Here is a 24,650-nt window from a genome sequence, read left to right on the forward strand (position 1 = left end):
AACACTCATCACGTATTCTATCTGCCATTGAGACGATGGTTGTAATCCCATCTTATACGATATCTCAACAACAAAAAATTTTGTTATAAATTCAATACCAAGAGCAGTACATATTTGATTTTTGTAGAATCGATTCATTTGCAATCATTAGTGTTCTTTTATGTGTTTGCTTTGCTTGCGTGTGTGTTAGTGTGCGTGTGCGTGTGCGTGCGCGTGCGCTGGCGCAGTACCGGGGCGGGCGGGCAGCAGGTAGTTCTTGGGCGGGCGGCCGCGCTTGCGCTTGAGCAGCAGCTGCTGGCCGGCCGGCGACAGCGCCGCCAGCTGCGCGCCCGCGCCGAGCACCGTGCCGCCCGTCAGCACGCACCCCTCCATGTCTGCAACCAGTTGTTGCTCTATTTTATTGGCTTTCAATGTAATTCCTTGTAAATATAGCAATTATTTTATTTTTTTTATGTAATACACGCCAAAGCATATTTGTTTGTTTTTCTTTCTTTCCCGTCGAAATGAAGCGATCTCATGGTGGATTTTTGTGTTGTTAAACATCTCATTCCCATGGGAATTGAAAATTCTCGAAAAAATATTATATCAGACGTTAGTTGCTAAAACTTGATTTGTAGCCACTTGAAGGAAAAAAATAAATAAAAAAATAAAATAAAAATTGCTTGTCTGCCGGTGAAGCGGTGAGGCAGAATAAATTACAATTATACAATAAAATTAATTTAGTTGTGCATTTGTTTTTAAAATAATTATATTCATTATTTATTCAATACCATTTGAAGGGTAACTTTTACGCGACAATGACATTTAAATAAAATAACAATTTATGCTAATAAACATTTTGTGTAAATTAAATAACTTAAATATACACATAAAATAAAAAATCGTTTATGTTGTAAATGTTAGATGGATTTTTACAAACGTATGTTTTTTTTTTTAATCTAAAATAAGTGACATTTTACACTTATAACAAAATAAAAACATTTAGTGTTTTTCCTTATCCAACTGCAGTGTTTAATAAATTACTAGCTGTGACTTCCGCGGTTGAAACAACGTAAGTCCGTATCCCGTAGGAATATCGGTATAAAAAGTGCCTATGTGTTATTTCAGTTGTCCAGCTATCTACGAAGCAAAATAGTATTATTATTCACCAATAGACGAATAAGACATTTTCTAAAAAAAAATTCCTAGCTAGATCGATTTATCGCCCCCGAAACCCCCTATATACTAAATTTCATGAAAATCGTTGGAGCCGATTCCGAGATTCCAATTATATAATATAATATAATAAATATATAAATATAACAATAAATTATATATATATATATATATAAATATATATATATATATATATATATATATATATATATATATATATATATATATATATATATATATATATATATACAAGAATTGCTCGTTTAAAGGTATAAGATTTAATTTTATATTACTATGCCTGCCACAATATAATATAAAAAGGGGCGCATTTATACACGTACGTACTGCGTCTCTTTTATTTTATGTCTCTTTGTGTGTGGGTGCACGAATAACGGATGACGGGCGAGACGGGTGGGATTTGTGTCTCTAGCGCTCTCTCTGTGCGCATTTGCGCGAGCGTCACCGTGCTTATATAAAACTATACATAAATGAAATTGTATGGATAATAGATCCGATTATTAGAAATCAATTAATAGTGATCTCTTCCAGACAATCATGACAAAACGTAACCAGCTTAATAATATTTAATTGTGTGTGGCGACTCACGCAGTCGAATGATTCGGGGGGATGAGTATTGCTCTCTGTATGTATACGTCCTCACACACGTACGCGATGTGCGTGTGTGTGCACGCATGTGTACGTAAAGCGTGAGCCGGATGATACGGTTGGCAGGTGTGTTTGTATGTGCGTGTGTGTGTGTGTGGAGGTGCGCACTGACCGAGCGAGGTCTTGGGCGGGCGGCCGCGGCGCTTCTTGACCTTGGGCGTGAGCGGCAGCGGCGTCTTGCGCGGGCGGCCGCGGCCGCGGCGCGGCGGGTCGGCCAGCTCGCCCTGGCTCAGCTCGTTGCGCACGGGCTCCAGCGTGGCGTTGAGCACGACGGGCGCCTGGCGCGGCGGCAGCATCACGTCGCCGCTGGCCGTGAACACCAGGTGGCCGGACTCGCGGTGCGTGGTGCGCACCATGCCCGACATCACCTCCGAGTTGCCGCCGCCGCCGCCGCCGCCGCTGCTCTCGCGCTTCACGCCCGCCTGCTCGCTCGCCATGTCCACCGTCGGGTCCTCCTGCGATGGCAAAAACACGCGTGCTCTTATTTAGAAAGACTTGATTTGATACAAATTAAAATCAGTCTAAACTAGCGACCGAGAACGGCTCACCCCGCTCAGCAATAGGGTTAGTTTAAAAACTAAAAATTAATAGTTTACGTTTCAACTTTATCAAATCAGTACAGTAATTGTATTATATATTTCTAAATAGTATTTTTTTAAACCAGGATGTACCTACAAATATGGTTATCCCCTCGCCCCTGCATATGGTACCTACCCGCTCGCAGATCTTAGTGTGCACGCGCAGCTTGTCGGAGCGCGCGAAGGAGCGGCCGCAGCCGCCGCACGTGTAGGGGCGCTCGCCCGTGTGCGTGAGGCGGTGGCGGGACAGGTGCGACGAGCGGGCGAATCTGTCATTGCGACATTGCATTATTAAACATTGAAATAATAGCATAGTAATGCTGTTGTTCGTTACAAAATCACGTTAGTTACTAGACCGACCGAAGGATTTTTTGGCTTTTCCTGATTTTGATACTTAAGACTTTTTACGTTAAGACATAATTAGCTTGCTTTTATAACTTTTGAAAACCAAACAAAGTTATTTAGAAAAATTAACGTTTGGTATAGTAAAGATTGAACTAAAACATTTGTTATTTAACAAAGCTCACCGAACATCACAGATATCGCACGCATACGGCCGGCCATCTTGCGAGTCGTTCGCCGCCGCATCTGATACTGAACCGCTTGAGTCTGTCTCTTCGTCTTCGTCCATTGCTGTTTTGCCCCTTTCTGTTTAAAATTTTAAACAAAATTCTTTAAAGTATGCAAAACACCATAAAGAACTCGTGTTCTTCGATCTCCGTGATCATGGTCGTCCATGTCTAATAATAAAATCATAGAACCATAATTTATATGTCCCTCCTCTACAAACCTTAATCATAGACTGCAAAGCCGTTATTTCGAAAATATAATCAAGTACGCAAATTTAACATTACATCGGGAATAATCCCGTCTCATTATTTTTAGTGTATTTAGGCAGGCATCAAATACTTGTACAACTAATGATCCTTCGAACTGGCTTGAAAACAATACAAAAAGCAAGCACACGTGGCAGCTTTAAAATTTTCTTGCTTGACCGTATTTAGTTTTAAGAGTATCAGGCCAAATAATATATTATGCATATATGTTTATAACATGCTGTGTCATGGAGTCATGTGAAATATAAAAAAGTATTTATATAAATTAATATTATGCTAATTGAATATAAACACGTGTCTAGAAATTATGTTAAAGAGAAAAATCTATTTCATTTAGTTATAAAAACAGGAACATTAATTATGCAAAATGAGAGCAAGCATTATATTTATTTGACATATTTTAGTTAGGTTAGGAGGTTTAAATACGCCTCCAATGAGACGTATTGTATCCCTTTAAGTTAATGATGACTTCAACTGATCACATTATGTTTTAGATAACAATAAAGGCGTTTCGCACGTAACGAAACATTTTGAAAGGCAATTCTTCAAGTTACAAAGGCATTACATCACTAGCTGTGCCACGCAGTTTTACCTGCGGAATATGGCCCCTGTTAGTCAGTGAAGATGCATCTTTCTAACTTCTTCTCTTTTGTGTAAAAAAATTACAAAAATACTAAACAAAACCCCAAATGTCTCTCTATTTTATATATATATCATACATATTATGGTTCTAATTGAAGATTCAATCAAAACATAATGTTTACCACTCGCATTCATTACATGTATTAATGCACGTATGGGTTATTATGATTCCTAAATATAGATATTTTAAAGTTCTCACCATCGGAATCATCATGTTCGTTATTGGTGGGTTTCTGTAGTACGGCCAATTGCACAACTTTAATGCCGCCTGGCTTTCCTTCTGCCTCCTTTGAGTCGCCGTTGTTTGTCGCGTCTAAAATAAGAAAATTATCTTATATAAAAATAGGAACATTTGTATAAGATTAATTTATAACGAAGCCATATAAGAAGATTAAATATAGAAATATCGTTAACCCCTCTTAAATCTTGTGCAGAGTCCAATTTAGACACGATTTATATCTACCAGATACACAAAAAGGATAAAAACTGGAGGACGAATTATAAAGACAAAAATCTTTGCAACTGAAGCGAATGTGACGAACACATTATTAAATTTCCCAAACAGAACTCGTTTCGCCTCTGGATAAATATTAATATGTTTTTATTTTAGTACCGTATAAAAATATATACACTTTCATACAGCGAGCATTGAAATATACCTTATCAAACGAGTATTTAATACTTAAATAGCAATGTTTATAAAAGTCGTGCGATGTTTTTAATATAATTAATACAAACGTTGGAAATACGAACAATGATATGTACGTTTAAAAGTTAAAACAAATAAACGGAACGTGTTCTGCAACTTTATTATTTATTCAACCGCGCACTTACCTTCATATAATATTAAAGCGAGCCCTTTGAAAATATGAACGCGATTAAAATTTTCCGGCAGGTTTTTTACAAGAAAGCTCGCAAGATATTAATAAAACATACAAAGCTGTATGTTGCCGTTTAAGGTAGCAAAATAATGAAAATATTGATGCAATGACTACCGCTTTTTGTCTAGTTTTTTGAAAGATTGGATGACACTATTATACGGGGAATATAAGCAGAAGCTGGGCGTTTTATTAATTTTTTTTTATCATTGTGCCTGCGTTGTTAAAAAAGGAAAAATTTATTGTAATTGTTATATTTTTAATGATCCGAACATTATAAATCTCGAAAGTAAATCACCAACCTACCGACTTTTTATAATATTTTAATAAGATCTATTATAAATGTTTCTAAGATAAAAGACTAAATTCGAAACGTGTAATAAAATATTCATATACTTTAATCCCACTGCGTTGCAGATTCGCCTTTGCTTCAGTTGTGTAAACAAACAAAATTTTATTTGATTAGTGAATAACTCATAATATCAATATTATATAAATAGCATGGAGATCCACTGCGTCATGTTTCGTTACAACACATATTTATTTCGTATTTCACATGTCAGGTAAATAAATGAAAGTGGATTTATTGTATATGAGGGTAAATGAGCAGGTGCTTATACCAATTACATAAGAAATTGTCGTCTTTTAGCATTATGAATTAATTTTCTAAACATTACCATATAAATATTAATATCAACCGTTCTCGATCAATCTGGAACGTGCCGGTTTTTTCAAAGGCGATTTATTTATTTTTTCTATAAATTATTACTATATCGAAGACAAATATAAATTCGATTCTCTTCTAGCCAGTATGTATAAATCATACGTAAGCATTTATCATAAATTTAAATACAAAAGCGGTTTTGCAATCGTATTGTAATAAAAATTGCTCGAGCTGCCATCAGAGCATGAAAAATTATACTAAATTATTGTTTAAAAACCAAGACATCGTTAGACAATGTCTGTGATAATGATTGTACGGCACCATAGTCTAGTGTTCTTGTTCTAAAGGTTGATTTACAATGACGGTACACGTAAAGCCTAGGTATAATAAAACATCAATCAAGTATATATCTACATCTTCTATCGTCATAATATTTTAGATGCCGAAAAACTATTTCGTGTTTTGATTAGATTGATTATATATCTAGATCTGTATAATACTCGCGTAAAATCAAACACAAGAAAATACTAGATTGATTCTGTTAGATTTATGCCTTAATTCAAGGCATATAAAACATTCCATCTTCATGGCACATAAATTATTGATGTTTTCTTTCGCTAAATGCTTAGGTATTGCTATTTGACAGGTAGTTTTGTGAATGGTTAATTAAATCATTGAACGTGTTATATAATAATAGAATATGTATAACAAACGGCAATCCGCGGCGTCACTCGCATGGTACCCGGGTAAAAAGTTGCCTATGTGATAATCCAAATTATTATCTATCCCTGGACCAAATTTCCTACGGATACGATAAGCTGTTTCGCGTGAAAGAGAAACAAACATCCATACATACATCAATAGTTACAAATTTTTATAATATTAGTAGAATAATATGAACTTGGCGTTTATAGGAAGTCATAGACTTTTTAATTGCTAGCTCTCTGTAGGTCACTATAAAAATGGTCGAAAAGCATCGCTTTGGGATACCTAGACTCAATATATGTAATTCACTCTTTAATATACCGTATAAAAAAGTGAAGTCCCGTGTCCCCTAGTGGGGTATGGGGCAGATGATATACATCTGTTTTACTGATCGATTTTCTTTATCGACAAGTAGGTGATCAGGCTTCTGTGTCCTGCCAGACCGAGACATTTTTTTTTGTGCGTCCCCACCGGGAATCGAACCCAGGACCCCTCGGTTCTAAGCTCACGCTATAACCACTGTACCAAGGAGGAATATACAGTATAGTAATGACTTATAGCAGCCTGTTTATAGCCTTTTTTTAATGGTTAATATTTTATTAAAACCAAGAAACACCAAACATTCATGAATTTTTTCGACGTTTTTGAAAAAGACAATTCCAAATATAAAAAACATACATCCAAAAATTCACAGTATGTACACGAAGCGCATATTCCTTATTCTTTCTCTGTTTGTTGGAACATGGATCATAAAATTTAATTTAATAATTCATTTTCATAGCCCAGGAGTTAGTAAAAGTTGACCCATGGCCCGGCACCCTTTTATTGAATCTTGAATTTTACATATTTTATTTACAACGCGCTGGGAGAAAGTTTTAATTGCATAAATTATTCAACTGTGACTTTTAAATCGTAAAAATAACTGTTTATTATATTATGTTCAATAAATATAAATTAAAGACGAAAATGAATGCAAAAATTTTGATGTAACTGTTTAAAAAATGATTTTTCACAGACATTTTTCAATGATTATGGATATAGTGTATAAATAATGTGAATTTAATCTGTCATGATTATCAAAAGGTATTGAAAGTATCAAAGTGTTTTTAACAAATCCACGATTCATAATTAAATTTGCAAGGTAATTAAAAAAAAATGGCTTTAAAATTAATTTAAAAAATTTCTAGTTAAAAACACACGAACAAAATATGTTTTATGTTTTTGCCACATATGGCGCGTGATCAAAACAGGTTTAGTTTAATTATATTTTCATCAATCCAATCATACTACAGTACTGGACCGAGACTTTTACTGGGAACTATTTCGCTTTTGCAATAGATTGTTATGACTCATAGCCATGACAGAAACATTTAACGAAGTATATTGATTTTTTTTTTGGTTTTAATGTTATGAAATGCAATGTTTTAATATTTGGATAATATAATCAATATAAAACATTCGATCGTTAGGCGTTATTCGGTACGAATCATCACGTCCTTCGATTTAACGTCGCCCTCTACACCCAAGGATCATGGGTTTTGTATCTTATGCTATTTCAAATGATTGACAAGTATTAATTAAATATTAACTTGAATATATAGAAATAAAAATTCTAGCAGCTTTCGTGGAAATTAATGTAAGCCTTTTTTTCAGTGTTGAACACATTTTATTCTGTTGAAAAAAAAAAATCTGTTATGGATCAACCTATATTAAACTGTTTTCAAATCGAAAAAATATGAAGTTTTTTTTTTAAATAAACCAACTTCAAATTGTCAGAACTAGATTAAATTTGAATGGAATCAGATAGGAGGAACCTCCTTTCAAATAAAACAAGAATCATAAATATCAGTACAGCCAGTAAAAAGTTAAAAGGTAACAAACACAAAAAATATATAATCTAATTGATACCCTCCTTTTTTGGAAGTCGATTGAAAAGTTCATGGGAGAAATAAATAAATTAGTAAAAATTAAATGTCATAATAGAAACTATACATATAGGATACCTAATGCGTTCTCATAAAGTAACATCATTTTAGCAGCTATCAGAAAAAAATACGTTACAAAATTTAAGTTTATAAATTACATATGATTGTTGAACATTTTTCCATATTAAACAACATTTAAAAATTCGGTAAAACCTGTTCGAAAGTATTAATAAATCATAAAAATAATGTCCCGTTTTAAATATTTATTAAAATATACAGTATACACCCCACTTAAGATTTAGCAATTTATATGCATTTATAATGAACCACATCCATAATCCAACTTATGATTTATGTCAAATAGCAACGTATATATAAAGTATTTATTATCTGTGCAAATAATTATTTTTTATCTATTTAAAACATACATACTTATATTATGTATAATTACTGCATATTACACACACACTCATATACCTTTACATATATATAAATCTTTAACATTGGCACAGTCATTAAATACACCATAATTCAATATAAAACGTTTTAAAAAAACAAACGTCCGAGTAATGACCTGAGATAATCAAGAAATCTTTAATATAATATATTTTTTTTATTGGCAATAAAGAGGAGCGTGATAAAAATACGATTCGGGTGGCTTTTATATATATTAAAAAAATGTAATCTTTTTTATGGAGCTGTTTTTTTATATGTAAATTCGTGTGATTTTTTTTTTATTATTTCCTCCATTACCATCAGGTTGCCTGGAAGACATCGCTTCTTAGCAATAAGGCTGCCTATTTATACCGCTTTTTACTTTGTTTGTGGATATATTTTTGTTTTTATTATTACTATTTCCATGATGTATTCAAGTGTAGTAACCATACTACTAGAAATAATTAATTATTAGAAGAATTACTTCACAAAATTATTTATACATCAATCTTTAATAATTATTATACTGTACGAAAATGATGGCATATAATAAAGAAATACACAACAATAAGTAATAATTTTGTATTAATTTTATTTCATTGCAAAAAAATCTAACATCATCAGCAAATTAAAAACCGGATTGTGAGACGCAAATCAATTTAATTTAAAGCTTTATTGCTATGTAATACATATTATTATTTTAAGTTTTCAAATTCTGTCAGATAACATTTTATTACTACGAAATAAAGTTTTATTTATTTTTTTTAATTAAACACACTTCTATAAAGATAACTATAAAATAACCCATAAAAGAAGCGGATCGTGAAATAAAGAAACATATTTTGAAACGTATTTTTTTTGCGAATTGTGAATTAGTTTTACAGGAAATAAAATTATTTTCCTTATGTTGGTACTTGATCAATGTGTATTTCGTTTGGGTACAGTCTAACGTCTTGGGCATATGACATTTTAATATGTTACATTGGAAGTATTAATTCTTTTTTAAGAAAATCAAGCAAATAAACCAGTCACCGTTAAAAACTAATATGTACATACAGTTTTTAATTATATAAAATAAACAAACAAAAAAACACGATAATTTAAATTAAATTTCACACAATTTCCCTAAATTGAGGTTACTAAATTCATTGTGCGTAACGATTTTAATGACCAAACGTATTTTTTAACTATTTTATTAATTATTTTTTTATGCAGATATTACTTGTTAATGCGGATAAATTCGTGTTTTTTACATTTACATATATTTGAATTTAGAACAATGTTTTACAAAAGTCACCTTCATAATTAAAATTAGAACACATCGTTACATTTAAAGAACCCAAAAGAAATACATAAGCATATAATATATATCTTGCAAAAATATTCATAAAATATCCGCGTATTCATCGCAATGCATTTAACAACCATTTCCTGTTCCCATTCAAACGAAATACCGAGCATCATTCATCAAAGGCAACGTGAAAATCACATTTTCATATATACGTATATAATATCGCAGACAGGGGTTGAGAGCGGGACTACACCCTCCAATTTAAGGCTGATAAATAAAGCTCTCAATACCTCTATATTCATATGAACTATCCACTCTCCCTGTGTAGCTAATAATAGACCCCGACTATCGACTTTGAGTGTTTCATGAAGAGGAACCCTAAATACCTTTATAATTTAACATCTCTTGTTTTTCTGATATCTGCAATAGCTTTTGATTCGAAGTCAAATTTGAATTTCGAATCTTTATTACTAATCAAAATCTTAAAATAGATTATATAATTTTGAAGCTTTAAACTTATCTACATAGACATGTGTATAAGAATAGATTAATCTTTAAATTAATTATTTCGTGTTAGTTAATTTGAATAGTAATTAAAGAATTTAACATATTCAGATGTATTTTGCATTATTTTATTATAACATGAGGACGAAATGAAACCAGTCTTTGGCATTATGTGCATTCCGAAACTTATGAGATTTACGATTTATTGCGAATCATTTATTTTCACACTTTATTAATTAAGCCGCAATTTATCCGATAACGTTTTATGAAAAAACTTTTAATTAACTAATTACGGATTGAAATAAACAACAAGCGTAATCTTTTCCCTAAATAAACGCCAAATAAAAACGTGGTGATGCTAATTATTAAAAATTGTTAAATTATAAATGTTAATAAGTTTTCATATATTATCTCATATCTGACGGTAAGAGAGGAAGTTAGGTAATGCTCAAAATAACATTTGTATACCAAAAAAAAAAACTAAAAAAACATGATACTTTAATTGTTATATCCTAAATCTATGTCAAATATCAAAGTATATACATGCCTTTTGCTCTAAAAATTATTGAAGTTACGAATATCTAATTTAAATTCCCTATAGTAATTAGCAACAGCAACTCCTTAGCAATGATACTCCTGATCATTGCAGCACCTGAAAAGCTAAAAATACTGGCTAGCTCACGATCCGGCACCTGTAAGTACACACACAATGATACTCACTGGGTGAAGTGACCTTATTGGGTTGCTCCTCAGTCTTCTCATCCTGGAAGCGGACAGTCATCGCCTTCTTCTTGACGCGCATCCTATCGTCTTCCGGAGACATTATGGACATCCGCTTTTTTGGCCTGTCGTCTTCCGACTCGCGCTTCACTTCCGCTGACGGTGTTGGTGCTGGGGATAATTGTTCTTTTAGACCTGTTTTGCAAAGTTTAAGGCGGTATATAAGATATTTAAGGAAAATTTACTCTATTACTCAATTTCCTGTCTGCTTGTTAAGGAAATTTTTGACAACAATTATGATTTATTTACTTTAATACTTCGATCGAGTTAGTCGTTGTAGCATCGGGCATTATGGGCGTGAATAAGGTGTCATATGTTTTTGTTTTGCATGATTATTAAAATAAAATCTTGAGATGGAAATCGTTTCTTCTAGTAGATGAGGAGAGCTCTTCTTCCTATCCAATATTCCGTTAACCAAAACACTGACGTAAGCAAATGAGCATCTAACTAAAAGTTACACCACCTAACAGGCACTTACCATTGCTATCCTGTTCAGTCTGTATGCTGGCCACCACCCTCTCCCCAGTCCTCGCTGCCTGTCTCGCTTCCTCCATCTCCCGAGCCGCAGCAGCCAATATATTGTTAACTGCCGTCTGAGTGGTCGGCATGTCCTCTCGGCGGCGGCGTCTCACTTCCTCCGCACGCATCATCGATTGTTGGTACATGTGAATCTACATAAAGCATTGTTCCATAAAGAAAAATGAAACTATAAAAATTTAAATGATCCTCATATCTTACACCAGTCGTGTTAATGAAGCATTAATATTAATATGTGCTAATTCCTGGCAATTAGATTTTGTATGTCATTATATTGTTAAAAATCTAACATGCATTTCACGTTCTAAATTCAAATTTATAGAAATCATAAATAAATTTCGACAAAAATCGAACCTGTCTGTCTAGATTAATTTTGTAATCATTCAAGAATAAAATATGAATAAATGTAAATTAGAAAAAAATACAAAATCTATAATTTGAAGCTTACAAGCTGTTCGGCCGCGACTTCGCGTAGTCAAAGTAAAAAAAAACAGTATCAGGATTTTATCCACATAGTTTCTTTGAGATATCTGGGATAAAAATACGTCTTGTTTAACTATTATTCAAATTGGTTAGGTAGCTTTGGTATTAAAAAGTATGTCTAAAATAACTCTTTCGTTAATTTAAAAATACATTCACTAAAAATAGCAATATAGATAATTTTTTTACGTCTTTGTATATACGTATCACTCGATTAATATATAACGGGCGATGTTTAACTTGGCTTTTAAATAACTGAACAAGGATAACTATACTGAACGTTTATATTATGTGAATAATAATTAACAATTTATTTCTTAAATTTATGAAACTGCTTGATTCCATTCAGTTGTATTTAACAAACTTGTATTGAAATTTATATGAATTAATGATGATGACCTTTTACAAAAAAAGCTTGAGCTCAAATAAGAAGCTACCGGTATTTTTTTTAATAATAATGTAGGTACATTATACATATTACCACAAAAATAGACGTAGGTGTCAAAAAATTTAAAGAGACTTAAAATTCTTTGCCCTGTTTAACTATGATTCTCTCAATTGTCATGCTGAGTTTTAAAAAAAAACGGCACCGGCACTACTGGTTGGTCAAAAATTACCTGCAGTTTAATAAAAAAAAAAATATTTTTGAGGTTTGGGTTACCGGGTCATTATATTTTTTATTTGTGTTTTTCAATCACATTGTTACCATGTTGAAGCGATTTTTATATAAGTACATATATTAGTCCCTTTGTGAGACATATTTTAATGTAAAATGTTAGCTATAATGACAATAAAAAATATTATTACCATATTGGCCCTGCTGTCAAAAATTTACATGTAGCGAAAGGCGAAGAAAAATACAATTACTTTAGATGTACATTACATACGCGTGGTTTTGCTTATCGTCTCCGCACTACAACTTCCAAATTTAATTCTACTAGTATTGTTTTTACGTCTATCATCATCATCCATTGTACAAGCGTATAATTAGGATCAAATCTACTATCGTTAACTTTCTTAAGCCCTTGAACACTTACATATTATTACATCGACAAAACATTAAATGATTAGAAATTTTTACTATTATATTTGATTGTAGATGTTAGAATAAATTGGACTTTCACTCGGCGAGTACATCTTACAAGCCCATGAATACTTATTTGGCATTGTTTCACTTTCGAGATTCACTCGTCATCATTTTGCATACGTCTATTTTTAATAGATATAAAATTGCGTGATATTGTAACACGAATATGTCAAAAGTAAAAAATTGTGTATTTAATTTGAATAATTCAAATAGCTCAACGTGTAACTACAAATTAATTGAACAAAGAACATGGAGTTTGTACACACAAAAAATAATGACATCATTGGCTATTATGTGAAGTAGGTACAGTCCTTATATATTAGAAAAAATATTTTACCAAGGTGATTTAATCAGTAGGTATTATTAATATAGAAAAGGCCCTTGTGGATATATTTTTTATACAATAGCTAAGTAGAACAGATTGCCTTTTTTTGTTTCTTATAAATTAAATAATACGTGGTTGCGCCGAGACAATGAAAAATATTCGTACAAATTGCCAATGAAATTCTCAATTTTATCTACAAATGAATTCATGTGAACAGCAGATTTATCTATTTTCAACCAACTTCAAAAAAGGGAATCAATTCAACTATAACTTTTGTGTTTTTTATCGTTACCCCGTAACTCTTTTTTAAGTGAACCGATTTTTACACTTTTTTTTTTTATTGAAAGCTGGTGCCTCCCATGTGGTCCCTTTTAAATTTGTTCTACATCTGACAATTTGAAGGCAGTTAGTTTTTTGTAAATAATAATTATGTTATTAATATTTTTACATAACTTTAACATGTAAAGCTTGTTTGTAAAAAATTCTTCGGTTTTCTTTCTATGATTCGATCAACTTAAGAAACTATGTGCTTAAGCATGTTAATTAAAATAAAAAAGATGTCATAAGCTGAAGAAATAAATCCGTAGTTACTTGCATGTGGAATAGTACCTACATTGTTGATAGATCTTAGATAGGTACGTCAAAATAATTCGATGATTCATAACTTTGCTTTCAAACGCAACTTTCCTATACTCAATTTCTAAACTTTGAAATTTTGCTTGCTTCACTATAAACGTATATAAACTTGTCGTGTATGTTCCATTTGATTATTATATAGATACGTTCATTTACGTTCCTAATATAGTAACAATAATTTACACTAGTACTAAACAGGTTATCGAGCTTTTATGAGATTAACGATTATCGCCTCAAATTTAAATCGCCTATAATTATTTATTACTTTACAATTAAATACATCGGTGTTAAAAACCTAAATATAACGAATACTTAGTTTTATTTTGTTAATAACAAAATATACCCATTTAATGTATAAAATTGGTAAACATGTATAATGATTCAAATGCAATACGGAAAGTAGGTTATTTAGAATCGGTTTCTGAATCGATCAAAACGGGGTCCTAGGTTCTTGGCTACTCATATTTAATCTATACTAATATTATAAAGCTGAAGAGTTAGTTTGTTTGTTTGAACGCACTAATCTCAGGAACTACTGGTCCGATTTGAAAAATTCAGTGTTAGATAGCCCATTTATTGAGGAAGGCTATAGGCTACATAAATACCATGGGCGAAGCCGGGGCGGACCGCTAGTAATTTCATTAAAAATAAGCACAAGTTATTTTCTTTTACTTGTTGTGCTGTTGATGTTATGTCAAAGGGAAGTAGACTTTCGCGTGTCGTATTTAATTGACTGAGAAATTAGACTTGATACCGAAATTATAAAATAAATAATATGTGATGTAATTAAACTTTTCAGGTTTTCGAATTTTTTTCTTTTATTTTTGCTATAACCTCGCTTTATCCCAATTTTTAAGATGTGAATCTTAATTTAAAAATATGCAGCTTTAACTATTGTTAAAGACCCGATTATTTGCTATGAATTTAAATTTATTTCCTCTAAGCGTTCATGAGAAGGTATTTAATTATTAGAAATATTTTTATATATGTTCTGTATAAAAAATTTAGCTTTTTGAAATTTTCCCTTTATCAGTGCTTTATGACGTTGTTCATAACAAATTCAAAGATTCTGAGTTCACGGGTAGTACTCTGTAGGTTTTGATTTCTTTGCGAGTGTCGAAACTTACAATGTAAACGGTTATGATTGCGTTCAATTAAAAGTTAGATTTTTTTACAGCTCCAAGGATCCTTTGTATTTGATATGAATTGTAGCTGTGATAAGGGTTTCGTCTTTTTTCTTTTTGGAGTACGGAAAAATGTGTAAATCTTAAAAATATGCAATTTTTAATTGACAAACTAGACACTCGTCCCGGTTTGAAAATAGATAGCAATATAGCCTAAGACAATCTCAGATAACGTGGCTTTCTATTGGCGAAACAATTTTTTAAATAGGAAGTAGCAGTTTGTTTGTTTTTTAATTGTTTGAATAACACAAAGTAACAAATAAACGACATTTTATTCTTAAAACATTCTTGTGGATGTAACGCGCGCAGTGGGAGTACGCACTATGCACGTAACAACTAGGTATAGGGATAGAATTCTAGTGCATAAATCAATACCTAATCCAACAGTCGCGTTTGATAGTACCTACGTTGTCACTGTAACACGCGGAATATACAACATCTGGTTCAAGAGAAACCGAATCTTTTAAGGTTCTGAATACAACATTAATTCAGAACCTTAAAAGATACACGCTATAAAGATAAAAATGTTCTAAATTACAGTTTAATGGTAACAAATAAGGTTGCTACAGATTTTTAAAACAAAAAGATAATAACGGACTGATATGCCGGCGTCTGCCTTTCACAGCATAATTGACATTTACTTAGAAATATAACGTAGCGATAGCATCAACAGAACGTTGATCGTAGCTAACAAAAACCGAACGAGTTATCCTTAACAATATTAAAATAATTGCACGTATTTTGAGACTAGCTAGCCGCCCGCGGCTGCGCTCGTGTCGACTACAGAGTTTTGTATTTCGGTTATTTTCGAAGAGTTAGTGCGACTTTTTTACGACTGCACATGCGTAAATTAAACTCGCCAGCTATTTATTTTAAAAAATTGAAAAATATATACCTCTATTTCATTTTTAAAGACCTATCCAACGGAACTTCATTCAACTACGTAATGGATACATTTCTTCGAAATCTGTGTATACTAATCTGTGTATACTAGTATCTGAAATATACTAATACAAACTATACGTATATCAAAATTCCCGTTTTTTCAGGAAGCATTTATCGAGATAAAAAGTATCCTATCACCCGAGTCAGCTTATATATGACCCTGTCTGTATAAAAAATTTCATCAAAATCCGGTCCGTAGTTTCAGCGTTGACTGACAAACAAACAAACTTTCACACTTATAATTTTAGTGTGATGTATCTATAGATGTATATTATGAAACAACTGTGCCCCGCGGTGTGCCCTGATAAATAACCGCGAAATACTTGAAATAACAGCTTTTGATTGGTTAAAGGACAGATATAAATGATGTTTTTTCTTTCTATTAGAATATGGTTCCATTTATTTAATAGTTAACAGAATTATTATTCATTTTTAAACATGTTTGAAACAAACGAAACTTCACTCTGCACCACTAGTCATAATTTATTCCCCACGTGTCGGTATTAATGTAAAATCGACCCTCAAGAAAAGATTTCAATTGCTAATCCCATACAAAAGCAGATCCAACCTCGAGCGCAACCAATGTTCCTTTTAAAATTATTTAAATTTCCTAACATTAATTCGAGAAGTCAAAGAAGTTCGGTAACTGTATGACGTAGCAATTTTGATTATAATAAACGCAAGTCGCAGAGGTCATTCCCATTTAAGTCTATTTGTTATACGTTTTTGTAACTAGAATAGCCACAGCTTCGTACCTCTACGCGTTGTAAGTTATTTTAACATAAATAACACGATTCAATACGTGTAGGTATCTACTTTTAAAACATTTAATTTTATATGAGAATGGATTTATAAAACCTTCAGTTAGTCAGACCATCGAATCTCGTGGAATATTATAAATGTGAAATTAAATCGATCTGTCCATCTCTTCATGCCTAAACCATTATACCGATTTGGATCAAATTTTGTATAGAGGTAGTTTGAGACATGAGAAAGGACAAAGGATAATTTTTATCCCGGTAATGGCACGGGTACGAGAACCCCGAAAAATGGCTTCTAAAATCTTCTCCTTTGAATACGCGAGCGAAGTTTCGGGCGGAAGCTAAAATTATTAATTATTATAATTTACTTACGTACACGCATGTACGATGTTCTAAAATGACATAGTGTTTTTATAAAACTATAATTTCTTTCAAAACTCGATTACCTATAAAATAGACAAAAAACCAATGAACTTTTTCATTATTATTTCGCTTTCATCGCCAAATTATAAATCTTATTCATTATTTAAGAATAAATCACAAAACACACGAGAAATTCGAAAAATAATAAAGCTAAACGTAGGTATGTTTTAGAACAATGCAGGTTATATTGCTTTTCTATAAGGGGAAACAGGTTCCTTGGCTTACCTACCTGAAAAGAACAAATAAACAGACTTGTATAGTTTCTTTTACCAGATTCGAGCTTGCCCGGGATAGAGCATACAATACGAAATATTATTATTTATAAGTAAAACACAAACGTATAATTTGCTTCCATTCAAAATTTAAATTCGGAAAGATAATTAACAGAAACCTATATTTATTTTACGTTTAAACAAAAAACAAAACACGGTATGCTATAAATATAAATTGTAGTCAAAGTAATTTTCTTTTAAATCTTTTATTAAAATGAAATATGTTTTTTTTTTGTATAACCTTTTGAATAGTTCAAGGTTGGGTATCGACCTTTGAGGCTGAGTTGCACTAGAATTTCTTCCCGCCAAATTATTATTTATTCTTTCCAATTAATTTATAAGATAATTGCCGTAAAATTATCGATGCCGCTCTTTATTTACGGATTATTTAATAACAAATTTGTCCTTATGTCAGTAAATTTTATATTTAACTTTATCTATCGCCATAAAATACAATATTTCTAATAGAATTTGATAAAATATTCGATAAGAATTATTAGCACATTAAAATGTTCGACTTTTGCGAAAAAAATATATATTTATCACCGAGTCTTATGGATTACGTATAAAACAAGATGCTACAAATTAAAAAATATGTCAATTTAAATATATTACCAATACTCAAAAATTAATTACCTTCACAACCTGTTCTTTTTTATTAATTATGAACAAGTGCTTTAAATTAAATTACAATTATAGTATTTGCGACACACCCGGGTCTGTTTTACGTTTTTGTATAGAAAAAAACGTATACAAATACTGCACTACACTCTTGTAGGTTTGCTTATTTGGGCGAATGTGAGAAACCGACATTACCTACATGATATAGGGCTACAAACTCGAAACAGATATTTAAAACTATCTATTTATGAGTAGAGGTATGTACCTAATTAACAATTAAATCGTTTGTGAATATATACTCAAAATGTTATATAATTTAATTATAAATGAGTCCGTGAGTTTTTAAAATATTATGAATTTGAATTTTATGGACCAATAAAAATAGTGATATAATATTTCTGATAATAAAGGAAAATAACTATAAGAAAATTTCCTTATCAAATAGTTTACATGATATTTTTATTTTTGTAATTAAACTTATCTAAAATATAATATTTATCTTGAATATTAAGTAATGTTGAAATTCTACTTTGCGATAATACCTATCAAATGCATAATATTTATATGTAATAATACTCATATTTTATTTTGTTATTACAACAACAACAACAACACGTTTACATCAAAAAGTCTAGAATTATTAAATTAATAGAACATACATTATTACTTCATAAACCCCATAATACATACATTATAACAAAAGTTTAAATTTACGGGAAAAAATCAGCAAAGCATCGTATAAAAGAGAAAAAGCTTTCATTATTACATCAATTTTATATCTTGTATCATTTACATTAACATATTCTAACACTAATTAACCTATTAAAATGCAAAATACTCATTTTTTCGCGCCTTTTTCAAAGATTATAATCAAGCAGATAACGCTAGCAAGTAGGTAGCTGTAAATAAAATAAATGACTAATACTTCCCGTCATTATTTCTGTTTATTATAATAAATACATACTTTTTAAGCGACTACAGCCATTACATAAATGTTGGAGTAAAAAATATGCGAAATAACGCTATGAAAATAGGCTATAATATTTATTTAAAACTAACTTATAACGTCAATGTTTTAGTTCAATTTCATAAAGGTTTAAGTGTAGTTGGCATTTGCTTTGTAAAAAATTAGCGGTGTGCCTCGGCTTCGCCTGTAGTTACTATATACCCGGAATCTGGCATCACAGACATATAGAATGTTAGTGAAATAATTTTTGAAATCGGTCCAGTATTTCCTGAGACTAGCGCGTTCAAACAAAGACACAAGCTCTTCAGCTTTATATTATTACTAGAAGTATGTTTATCTTATCCATAGTCCTAAATATAGTAAATAATTTTTAATAATCATATTTTAATATGCTAACAGTTGGGAACACCAAGTTCAAATCAGCAAATCAGATTCTACGGAAGAAAGATACTTTTATAACTACCGCTTTTCTTTATATCTTTGTGGTGAGGTTAAACAGAATGCCCTTCCGATTGGACCTCCCATTTATTCATGGGCGTATAAAATTTTATTTAACGTCTAGAATAAATGTGCATCATTGTCAGTCGCCATGACACGAAAACGAAATAATATTCCGTTCGTAAAAAGTGACTCATTGTCTTATTACATCATTTAATACAATTAACCAATCATGTGCCAAGTGCCAGCCCTTGCAGCTCTTCAATATGATATTGAAATTAATATAAATAAAAAAAATTGTTTTAAACAATCGTATAGATTATTCTGACGTCATAATGTTTATTTAATGATAATTTACGGGAAAACATGGCGTCATCACTGTCGCAAACATCTGCTATACATTATTATTTGAAAATACATATTTTTTGTGCTGGCTAAATACATAATAATAACTTATTATCCTTATTTTAAGATTTACTTGTAACATCTTGTTACCGCGTCTCACATCCGTTAATATGCATTTATTATAACCCGACCAAAATGCACAATGATTTAATGAATATTATTTTGTTAAAACAACTATATTTATATCCATATTCAAGAAATTCGTGCTAGTTACACTACTTATAACTCAAGTAGACCGGCTTTTAATGATAATGAAAATTTTTTTTTTTTTTTTTTTTTTTTTTTTTTTTTTTTTTTTTTTTTTTTTTTTTTTTTTTTTATCAGCCATGACTGTCCCACTGCTGGGCAAAGGCCTCTCTTCCCTCAACATGTTATACGAGGGAAGAGGTTTGGACGAATAACCCATCGCGCTGGTCCAGTGCGTGTTGATGAGTGCGCAATGAGCCTGCTAACTCGGCTTGTGAACGTCACCGTTGGTACCCTAAAGGCACTCCTCCGCTGCCGCTCTAAGTAAACATCTTGCGCTGATGTCACTTTACCCACTAGACCTTCAGGAGATACTATCTCGCAGCCCTAGTGAGCTTTTACACTTGAAATTACCAAGTGCACGATAGTTTAATGTCATATCGAGGACAGAATATATCGAATGAAAATTTTTAAATTTACAAAATCCTCAAGTCTATCCCAGAGTAGTATGATGATATATATTTTGTTACTTAGCAATAAATTCAAGTAGTCATTAGCATTACTTGGAGCAGAACAATGAATGTTTTATTTTAAACTCCAGTCTGGTTTGAGTGCTCAACACAAAATCATGATTTACTTTTTTCCAAATTCATTGCCAACTTACCTTTTACAATAACTCTCTTGTTGGCAGTTATTTTCAGTTAAAATTTTAATTACATTAAAGAATAGGTAGTATTAACTGAGAATAAAAGAAACATTTAAAATGTATCCCTGAAAATTTGTAAATATTTTTTAATAAGTACATATTATTATTATTATTGGTGGGATGAATAAACTAAGTACATGTTTTGAATAATTCCTTTGTTAATTAAGAATTTTTCCACTGAATACATTTTAAATTTAATATAATTTACATATGAATTTAAATTCATGATTTAAGTTGTATTTCAAATTCCTTGTACCTACTTTTTTAAAATAATTTGTTTATGTGCTCATAAACATGCTAATTTATTAGTAACACCGAAAATCTTAAATGCATAATAAGAGGAACTTTAGTATTATTCCAGGTATCAGCTCCCAAATAAGGGTATTAATGAATAGAAATAAAAATAATTTAGGTTATGATATTCAGTGGTTGTTGCCAGTTATCATTATATTATTTATTTACCAAATTTATTTCAGATTATAAAAGTTCAAACTATTTTCCTTAAATATCATTCTATATTATTATTGAAATTAACATTATATTATCTATCTATTTTATTCTTTTATTAATTTTATTCATAGAAGGAATCTATTAATAACCCTAATTGTTATTACAAATTCATCGAATTTAAATGGCATTTGAAAAATAATACCTCACTTTAGAAATAAATTGAGGAAAAAAATTAGAAACAAGCTTTTTAATACGGAAATGGGGTGATAAATTAATTTTAAATTATATAAAAAATTGGAATAATTGGTGGTGTTTGTTATGTTGTCAACAAATAAATGTCAGTATATTTAATAATATAGAATACATTCTAAACATATTATTTTTATTTCACAAACCAGATAAATTAATCTAAATTTACCCATAATTATTAACAAATTACCAACCTTATCATGAAGTATTTTTTTATTTTTCCGTGTATTTAATGAATGATTAAGAGGAAACAGAGCAGAATCCCATTCGCCAAAATATCTAGACCAGCATTTACTAATACAAATATACATCAAAACAATATATTTATCGCAATGTTTGTAAATTAGTGAAATTGCAAAACATTTACACCACACAATATTAGTATAAGAATTACAAATAAAATATAGTTAAAACTTACTTGTTTTAATCTCTCAACATCGGTGCGTGATTGTGGAAATGATTGTGATGTTGAAACTGCCGAGCTTGTGGATGTTTGGCTATATGAAGGGTACTCAAGGTTCACATTGAGCAGCTGGGCAGCATTATCCCTCGCTTCGTATGCCAATCCACGGATTTCCAACTCGGATGCTGTGTGCATTAGTGACTGCAGGTCTAACTCTTGCACATCCACCGACCCTTTGTACATGAACTCCACAAGAAGGTTTATCTCCGAGAAAGGTATACCTTTCAGTATCACTATGGGATGCTGACATGGATTGTCCCTATAATGGATTTATAATCAGTTGCCTTTTTTTATCAATGTTTTTATGTTGAAATGCAAATTATCATTATTTAAATTGTTGAACAATTAAATTCTTATCATGAGATAAAATGAAAAAAAATTAAAAAAAATTGTGTTTATGTAACAAGATATCAATAATTAACATTCGGAAATAGAAATACGCCAGTTCAAATTTAATTTATTTATCATGCAATTAACTACAATTCTGGGAATAATGAATAACGAGAGTGTATTTAATAAATGACTCACTTGAATATTTGTTCGAAGTAAGGACTGCATGCCGAAAGTACGAGCTTATGCGCTTTGAGAGTACCGTCGCGACAGGAGAGTGTTACGTCTGCGAGGGCCGACGACGAGTAGATGGTTGTGAACAGCTGACTGAGGTTCTGCAGGTGGTTGTTCCACTTCAAGTGGAACGTCTTATCGCTCACCAGCCCCTGCATCTGCACCACCACAAACACTCACTCACTAATTCACAACTTATAAAAAATCGACAGAAAACCGTCGCCGCTGCGACCGCTACATAAAATTATAATTATTACAACTTATTTTTAGAACGATGCCCGTAAAAAAACACTATACGTACGCGGTATGACAGTGTAATACTGTAGGTACGCGCCGACGGAATTTAGAACTATAAAATTTTATTTATATTATATTCGGTAAAACCGTAATTATGACTAAAATCATCGCAACGAAATTTTCTCACCTCTTATCCAATTTTCGACTTCCCGAATTTTTACAAATAACACCGAAACATTTCACAAAAATTTTTAAATACTTATTATGTTACACAGAAAGCCGTGTCGTAAAAAACAGAGTGGGGCACGCCGTGGCCCCCTCCTTGCCCCGGCCCCCTCGCACACAATCAATATACGGAATATGAGAGCGCGGCGCGCCGCCTCGCCCCCCCGCATGCTTTATTATACCGTAATTAAATATATACAACTTTATAAATGTACACCGCTGCATGTAGGTAGGTACAACAAATGCTAAGTTAATATTGCACTTATTTCATATTTCTGCTTGTGCGAAGCGATCTTTTGGTTTATTGTTTATGTTATGAAAACTTGAAAGAAAATAAATTTTTATGTATTTGAATATTTCATGTTTTTGTTTCTTCGAAAATCGAATAAAATTAGGTTCGTGAACATAAATATTCTATACTACATTTTATTTACTATTTTATTATATTTATTTGCTTAATTATATATAATAATATACACCTTTTATTATAAAAATTACAATAAAAGATTACAACCCAACTTGGGCCCCTTCCTAATAATAAATTGTCGGGTGGGAAGTATGTGTGTAAAAAGTACTTGAATCTCTTTTCACAACATGCATACACTTTTACCCACACATAGACAATAGTTGAAATAGATGGATCCAAACCGTCTTCTTTTTATTAGATTCCATCCTTTCATTTATGTACCTGCCGCAGAATGCATTTCTACAAACAAAACAACATTTACATCGTATAGGTACATTATTACATATTTTAATATGTTATGCGGCGTCGGGGGAGGGTGGAACGAAATGAACTTATACATTGTAAGTTCTATGCTTGTACTATATTAATACAATATTATATTTGTAGTTGAAGTTGACTGTATAATACGTATATAACAATATTTATGATGGAGGCTCGGAGAGAAGGGCGCATGAGCGGTTGCATGAATAATATTTCTTCATTTACCGAAGTACTGTACAGTGTACACCTATCTGATATAATACAAATATGTAAAGTGCCGTGTATTATATTGTGTAAAATACATTTATTTAATATTTGAAATGCATATTTCTTATGTATCATGACACGAGTGAAAAAACACCACTATAATCCACAGAATTGTTTTTTTTTTTCTAATAAATCAATAGTTTTGTTAAATATACATATTTTTAAATTATTTCGGACTTATATTAAAATATGGATTATATTTTCACATTCGACAAATCAATTATCACAAACGTTCATAAAGTTTAACGAAACTTACATAATGGCGCGATATATTTCAAATTATATATTACGGTTATTAAATGGTAGGTAGGTATGCAATAAAATTTTGTTTAAATATGCAATAGATTAATCTGATAATTTTTGTGTTTTATGTAGATTGTAGGTCCTAAATTCAAGATAAAAATTATTTACTAATTACGTTGTATGCCATTCACGT

The 24,650-nt window shown here is 31.4% G+C and overlaps 1 protein-coding gene across 3 annotated transcripts in view; it reads right to left on the reverse strand.

Annotated features, from left to right (window-relative positions):
• LOC119840109 (sex determination protein fruitless-like) overlaps positions 1-23,353 on the reverse strand; it is a 31,241-nt gene extending 7,888 nt beyond the window's left edge. For 2 of the 3 annotated variants that reach the window (XM_038366620.1, XM_038366618.1), the window contains exons 1-10: positions 23,183-23,353; positions 22,723-22,916; positions 22,150-22,453; positions 11,538-11,730; positions 11,000-11,194; positions 4,077-4,190; positions 2,927-3,047; positions 2,536-2,668; positions 1,934-2,276; positions 231-374 (exon numbers count right to left, since the gene is read on the reverse strand). In XM_038366620.1, the coding sequence (XP_038222548.1) occupies positions 231-374; positions 1,934-2,276; positions 2,536-2,668; positions 2,927-3,047; positions 4,077-4,190; positions 11,000-11,194; positions 11,538-11,730; positions 22,150-22,453; positions 22,723-22,916 (1,741 nt within the window). In that variant the 5' untranslated portion in view covers positions 23,183-23,353. The remainder of the gene's footprint in view (positions 1-230; positions 375-1,933; positions 2,277-2,535; positions 2,669-2,926; positions 3,048-4,076; positions 4,191-10,999; positions 11,195-11,537; positions 11,731-22,149; positions 22,454-22,722; positions 22,917-23,182) is intronic. The other variant, XM_038366619.1, reaches the window with a different exon arrangement.
• Positions 23,354-24,650: the final 1,297 nt, after the last annotated feature.

This window comes from Zerene cesonia, chromosome 5 (assembly GCF_012273895.1).
Source record: "Zerene cesonia ecotype Mississippi chromosome 5, Zerene_cesonia_1.1, whole genome shotgun sequence".
NCBI lineage: Eukaryota > Metazoa > Arthropoda > Insecta > Lepidoptera > Pieridae > Zerene > Zerene cesonia.